Source organism: Anneissia japonica, unplaced genomic scaffold (genome assembly GCF_011630105.1).
Source record: "Anneissia japonica isolate Jap-2015-1 unplaced genomic scaffold, ASM1163010v1 scaffold18023_len17503_cov111, whole genome shotgun sequence".
NCBI lineage: Eukaryota > Metazoa > Echinodermata > Crinoidea > Comatulida > Comatulidae > Anneissia > Anneissia japonica.
In genome coordinates this window covers 8,508-16,349 of record NW_022707036.1, presented here as the reverse complement: position 1 = coordinate 16,349, position 7,842 = coordinate 8,508, and the positions used below count along the sequence as shown (strand labels likewise).

The 7,842-nt window shown below is 35.8% G+C and overlaps 1 protein-coding gene across 1 annotated transcript in view; it reads left to right on the top strand.

The window, feature by feature from the left end:
* The window catches only part of LOC117106335 (integrin beta-like protein A), a 15,150-nt gene that overhangs the window by 1,062 nt on the left and 6,246 nt on the right, over positions 1-7,842 (top strand). Inside the window, exons 2-3 of the mRNA XM_033247707.1 lie at positions 169-407; positions 6,909-7,090. Of these exons, the coding sequence (XP_033103598.1) occupies positions 169-407; positions 6,909-7,090 (421 nt within the window). The remainder of the gene's footprint in view (positions 1-168; positions 408-6,908; positions 7,091-7,842) is intronic.

Below are 7,842 nucleotides of genomic sequence, written 5' to 3'. Positions count from 1 at the left end.
TTATTGTTATTATTATTATTATTATTATTATTTATTATTATTATTATTATTATTATTATTATTATTATTATTATTATTATTATTATGGGTGTTCTCCTATTCATCAAATTACACTATGATATTTAAATCTCACTAAACCAATTAAATTTGAAATTATCTATGTTTCAGATTGAGATTTCATGGAGAATATCATGGCGTCGATCAGTGTCATCAGGCTATTTCTGTGATGACAGCGCTATAGAAAATGGAGTGTTAAAGTCGGGCGAAGGGGATCTAGACTGTGTCAGCCCGTGTTCGGGAGGTGTAGATTTGACTTTTTATTGTACAGACTTCAGTGTTAGTGAAGACTGGTCATCTGGAGTCAACACCGTTACATTTAGTTCAGGAACTCCTTTGTTTGAAATGAGGTATTTAACATAACTTTAGTTCTAGGCCTAAAGTACTGTGGTTGTTTTCGAAAAAAAACGTAGTTCTTACTACGTCTGTATGACATCACACACTAAGCCTAGTGCAAATGTGAACTCCATCTCCTGTGCCTCTTTTTACAAATTAAGCTAAAGATTAAAATCAAATTCCGCAATTTTCCTTAATTTTTCCATACAATGTACTTTCGTATACCAAATCCTGACAGCCTAAAGCTTATTGATTGGTTAAGGTCTTATTCACATTTTTTTTTATAAAACAAAGATTAATTAGAAAATAAAATAAAATAATAGAATAAATGTTAAATCATAGCAAAAGTAAGAACCTTTAAGCAAATATTCACAAGTACTTTAAAGCGTTAAAATTTAAACAATCAGATCCATGATTTAAAAAAAAATTATTAAGAATGACTTATACTGCAACGGATGCCATTTAACTTTATTCATAATACTTATTATTACATTGTAACACACGTAGTAAGACTTGTCACATTCTCGGTTACATTTAAAACATAAAGTATTAAACAAAAACAGCCTAAACCGAAAATAGAATAATTGAAAATATAACTGACAGTTAAAATACATAGTTACCGTACTCGCGCGAATAAGCGCCCCGTTTGAATAAGCGCCCCTTTCGAATAATCGCCCCTCCTAACGTGAACATTTCCTTAAGCGCCCCGTTTGAATAAACGCCCCCTCAATAACTCAATCAATTCTGGAATGTGGATGTTGGCATGATTTGAGGTGTGGAGTGGAATCACATTCTCCTTTAGTCAATATCAAAGTGAGGATATTTATCTTGAATAGATGAGAGCTCCCTGGACAGACAGTATATTTCCAACTTTCATCTTCTTATATTTTTCTATAGCCTATTCCTACGTGCTTTTCCGACAATTTGCACCACACATTCTCATGTGAGTTTTCAAGAAAACCTGCATTGATCATGCAATCCTGCTAATCTCAATCGGCCGATGGCCAACAAGCTCTAACCACCACCACTAATTTAATCTGCTATTCTGCTGTTATGTAATAATGTATTCACAACATTCTTGTCATGAAAAGCCATGCTCTCCGGATCTTCATTTCCGCCGCACAACCATTCGTAATTTGCGGTTTCCTAATGTCCTTATATAATCATTTTTCATTCAAAATGTGCTTCTTGAATTTAATAGGTTCTCATAATAACCCCTCGATTTTCAATTATTTCCATAAGCACCCCCTCAATTTCCACTCTGTTTTGATAAGCGCCCCGTTCGAATAAGCGCCCCGTTTGAATAAGCGTCCCTCGAAAAGTGCAAAAAATATTTTAAGCGCCCGGGCGCTTATTCGCGCGAGTACGGTAGTTATTTAGTTATAGTTAGCTATACTGCTAATCCTCAGTTGGACGTAGCATCCCTGGTAGCTACATGGAAGCTCTATCTGGTGCAAATCTGCCTGCTTGAACTACGCTAATGTTTGGTAGCTCTCATCGTTACCTTTGTCGTCCTCTACCTCTTTTCACCTCAATTCTACCTTCCATAAATATCTTCTCTAGACAATTGTGACGTTTGATGTGACCAAAGTATTTTAATTTGAGTTTTGAAATTATGTGTATTAGCCAGTTTTCTTCAATGCCCAATTGTTCTATTACTGATTGATTTATTCTTCTGTTCCCGCCACGAAACGACCATTACATCTCAAAACATTTATGGCAACCTTCACCATTTCATAGACGATTAGGATCGCTTAAAACGAAAATGTAGCTATCAAACCATCTAACTATAAGTAAACAACTTCGTTAATTTAAAAATACATAAATATGTACAACAGAAAATAGAATGAAACACTTTGAAGTCAAATGTCTTAGTGTACGGTAACCGTGCAAATATGTATTATTGTTAAAAGTTAATTTAAATTCAATCTTACCGTTAATTATGTTTATAAATCACATTTGGACACCATTTATTCCCAGATCATTTTGTTTGTGTCCTGGCACACCATTTATCCATATGTTAAAATGCTTGGACATACCTATAATATCGGACCTCTAAAAAATGTCATTTTCGTGCCCATGTCTCATCTCGCATGAAAGGTGGGGCTATCGTTAACCATTGCATTAACATCCGGCTGGAAAGGGGATTAAACTGGTCTCAAAAACTTTCTTTTCAGAAGAAGGCGACCATAGATTGAATGAAGTGAAAAGGTCTGACCAAACCATGTCGTGTAAACAAATTTAAAATACAGTTAAAACTAATTTTAAGGCTGATGTTCAGTCCTTTTAGGATTTCCATGTGAAGGGGCTACTTGTCCAGGGTCGTTTCTTCGAACTTTTAAGCCTTGAGGTCATGTGCCAGCATTGGAAAAATCTTATCTATAATTTACCAGTGGGGGTCTTAAATTTTTTAACCGCACTAGGGGACTCTCTGAACACCCTGGTCAAACTTCATCGTAGGTGGAAAAACGTCTCAGAAAATTGCACATCTTGTAGCAATAGAGAAACGCTGGCACATGTCCTCAATGCTTGTAAATGTTCTCTGGACCAAGGCTGCTTCACATGGAGACATATAAATCATATTGTTAATCTTTTCCAGTCTGGCTGCAACAAACTTGATGATCCGCCATCAGTGTATTCTGACTCTGAGGCCGGCATGTTTCATCAAACAACAATTCTCCTTGATTGTATATCCAATAACCTCATTCTTGATATATGCGTCCACTCCCAAAATCTGGAAAAGCTAATAATTTTGAAACTCAATGTTCCCTTCGAATTTGGAATCGAATCAGCCCACCTTCGAAAAATGAACAAACGCTCCTCTAATTAATGATCTTCAACATGCCAACCTCGTGGTCAAAACACTTGATTGTCTTGAAATTGAGTTCAGGGGCTATATATCACTGTGCAAATGTTATAAGACTTAAGAATATTCACAAAATGTGCAATATTAATCAATCTTATTATAGTTAAGTATTTCGCAAACTTTAAATTATTTCTTCATTTTCAGTCTATTATGCTAAAAAAAACCAGCCAACTTGGATCATTCCTCTGTTTGAATGTCCACTAATACACTGTAGGGATCACTTGTCCTGTCCTTGGTGGTACGTTAGGGGGCTTGACGTGTTTGGTTGTGATTTGTTTGTGCTCAACAACATGTCAGATGCTTAGGCGTATTTTTGATACGTTTGTTTAGCTTTTGGGCGTGTGGCCAGGGACGGGAAGGAGCTGCGTGGACCCTTCTGGATTTGGACTTGACACCCTCCAATCCCACTAGATCCTGGGCGGGGTGTATTGGGGTTGAAGCCATTCTGTCGATGTAAAGATGACACAATACGAAACAGGAGGAAAAATCAAATTCGATCCCCGAGAAGAATGAGAATTTATCAAAAATCTATAGATGATAACATGGATCGAGTTTTATTACAAAGTGCGACAGAGTTTATTAAAAAGTGTGACAGTTCATTTTATTACAAAGTGCGACAGACAGATGTTACAAAGTGCGACAGCTCAGTTATTACAAAGTGCGACAGACTTTATTACAAAGTGCGAAGATTATTACAAAGTTCGACGCAACAGACGTGTCCTTTTAGTAGTAGTAATTAATGGAATTTTTGAACCCTTGCCGAAAACCCAATTATAATAACTAACCTCACTGTGTACCGTATTTAAACATGGAGGATATGCTACAGCTATAAATGATTAATGATGATTTTTTCCTCTAATGGTGAAAGCATACCTGTTATTAGAAATAGTAGTAGGTCAAAACATAACTCTGGCTCAGTGGCACAACGACTATGCACTCTCATGCGGCAGTCCGCAGGGCTCGATCTAACACCCTGACCAAAAGACTTTGTTGATACACAACACCATGTGTCTCTGAAATCGACTGTAAGGCATATATCATCTGTCTCTTATACACATCTAGATGTGTAAATAATAATAATAATAATAATTCAATGAGACTAATTAAAAGTAATTTGCGTTCTGTTATGACAAATGCTCATTTAGATTGCCTCATGATGGTTGGATAGGTGAAGCAACCTCGACCATGACAGCGTGGTTGACAGATTTAATGTAAAATTTCCAAAATATAGATTTTCACTTTCAAGAATGAGGATTTGAAAATAAATTAGATGGTTACATTGCATACTCTTTGTTTCTTGCTTTATTCAAAATGTTTTGGTTTTGGAAGCTGATTTCAACATTAGAAAGCATAGCCTACATAAAGTGATATTATAGTAACTAGATGCCTATCAAATAAGTAATAAAAAATCGCAATAATTCATCAAATACCCGTGGCTTCCAGGGGGCTTAGCCCCCTGGACCCCCACCGGGGGCCCTAGGCGGCCCCCAGGCCTCCATCCAAGTGAGACTCGATTCGCTCCACTAGCCCCCTCCCCCCGTCGGGGCCTTTAGCCCCTCCGTTGGGCAGGTCCTGGCGCCACCACTGCCGAAATACCCGTTGTTTTTGTTCTAATTTATTTTTCTTCTTCAATCCTGTCTTCCTATTTTTTTTGCAGAGTTTTTCTGACCTGCACTTTGGTCACTTTCCATGCTTGAATCATCTTCAAACATTGTCCAAGCAAAGTCAATGTTAACGATGTGCATTTCAAATTATGACATCATTCTACATATTTTTAATATTTATACCAGTCATAGTTCGAGTTTTCCTGAAGTCGAGTTGCTTTTTGTGAGTTTTAACTTCATAAATTTCGGTATGATTTCATTTTCGTTTTTCGTGTGTTATTTTACGCTTGACTTTTTAAGTGAGTTAAATTTATTTATTTTTTTTCTTTTTGGAGTTTCAACATCACTTTTTATTAAAGCAATTAGGAAAGCCCTATGTTCTGTTTTACAAACAAACATAGTAAGTAAGTTTGTGTTTTTTTTTTCCTTACATACTTTTTTTTTCTATCATTCTGCACTGGGTTATTCCACCCGCAATTGGCCACTTTCAAAGGTTGGCTCTTTTCCCAAAATTTAGAGAAAGCCCTATGTTCTGTTTCACAAACAGATATAGTAAATTTGTGTGTGTGTGTGTGTTTTTTTTTTATTACATACTTTTTCTCCTATATTTTTGCACTGGGTTATTCCACTGGTAATTGGTCATTTTCAAAGTTTGGCTCTCTTCCCAAAATTTGTCGAAGCATAGACCATATATCAAGGACGTCCCTCCAAATATTTAGTGCCAATCTAACGTAGGGGTGTTAATGTGAAGACCAATTAAAGGGATTTAAGGGCAAACACTCTGCATCAGATATTTAAAAAAACTGGTCAAATGATCTGAATACAACTTTTGAGAAAGTTTACCCAAGTTACAAGGAAGACGTTATTATGTGTTGGTGATCCAGTTTAGGGTGTAAATTTGAAGGTCATTTAAATTTCTGACGTCACAGACATAAATATATCAAAAACTTACTTTAAGCAAGAATATTTAAATTAGTTAAAATTTTCAATTCAAAACACCAAAAAATATATAAAGTAAAAAGTACTTACACAAAAATACTAAGTAAAGCACATAAAATAGAAAAGATTATATGAATTATAAACCATACGAAAAGCAAAATACTACGAAGTAAAAATCAGTTACTTCCAAAATACAAAAGTTAAAAGATCTATTTAAACAAATCATAGTTAAGTTCAAAACACAACCTTATGATATGAATCAAAATACCATAATATTCAAAAATTCAAACAAAACAATTTAAGCAAATAGAGTTGGAGAAGATATGAATACATAAATGCAAATAAGCAACTCCATATTTATAGACGTAAAATACTTAAGAGATTACAGATTCAAAATAACAACTTCTCGTAATCACGAAAATTCCCATTTTACGCGTAAATTTAAATAATGTGAACCCATTTTAAGTATAAATTTGAGAACTCTGGATCCATTCTTCAAAAAGCGGACTCATTTAAAATGAGGTTAGACCCATTTTTTTAATAGAAAAACTATGTGGGACTGGCTAAGGCATTGGTAACATTAGTTGCGTAGAAAATGGCTTAATGGAAGGGTGTAAGCTGTATGATACAAACAGGGACATGTCAGCTAAGGGACACCAAAGTTAAGCAAGCAAAGTTAACAGGCTGGTAAAGTCTGCTTAAATGATATCTGGGGATAGCTAGGAGCATCATAGTCTTGTGCAACTTGTCTATGGCTAGATTAGTGCAGCTTGAACTCCGAAAATAAGCCTAACCTTAAAAAAAAACTCAAGTGCTTCAAGCGACTGAAGTAAAAGCTAATGTGTCGTACGTCATATTTCATTTGGAACCAAAATGTATAGTGTGGTACAAGTAGTGATAACCCAGGAGAATGTCACATGCATGACTTCACATGTGTATGTCACATGGTATAATTATGATGCGGACTTAATGTTCGAAATTTCATTTTATTTAACAATTTACTTGAATGTATAACGTGTAAGACGAGGTGACACTTATTGTAGCTAATGACGGATTATTTTCAAGAATAACATTTATTTATCATTATTCTATTTCATGATGTAAAGATTTACTGGTGGCGATTGGATAGGTAGTCTTATTATCGGCTCAAATGGCAGGTGGTCACTCCCAATGTCTGTAAATTTGACGAGGAGACAGGATACTGGAAGGCTGAATTCATCTCCAATTTCCTCTATTACACCAGTTGTTCGGCTTCAGTATGGCTGCAACCATACATTGGTAATTCCAGGTAAGAATAGTTGTGAACAAGTGGTTTTATTGGTTACAATTTTAGTTATCATTATTATTATTATCACTATTACTGACATTGCAATTATTATTATTCATATTATTAATATTGATATGAATTAATAATTCATATTTTCAAATTATTGATTTTATTTTTACTATCTGACAATGCGACGGTCAGTGGAACAGCTGTCATTACCAATCATAGCTCTGGTGATTGTCACTTCATGTCTATCAATGGTTCTGACAATCGCAAATTCAATCAAGTTCCAATGTCTGGAGCGAGGGTGCATCCATGTGGTTTTGTGTTGTGTTTTCATGCGAAAAGCGTGTTTGTTATAGTCAGCCCATGCTCTGCACACTATAAAAAAGGCTATATCTATTCATATTTCCTACTCCTTCTGGTCCAATGGTGTCCTTCCATGTAAGATGATCCCTTCCTACAAGAAGTTTGATTTTGTCCTCTTTAGGGACAGATCGAATAATGCCATCAAGGTCCTCATAGAAGACTTCCTTCTCTAGTGCATCCGCATCAAGTGTCGGTGCATAAGCACTAATAATGGTAGCGTAGCGCTTTTCTGCCAATGGAAGACGCATAGTCATCAATCGTTCATTCTTTCCATCCGGAGTTTCTGAGAGCCTGCAGAACAAGTCGTTTTTCATGGCGATTCCATCACCATGTATTCGTCCATCTGCCGCTGATTTTCCTTTCCAGAAGATGGTATAACCAGAGCTCGTCTCTTATACACATCT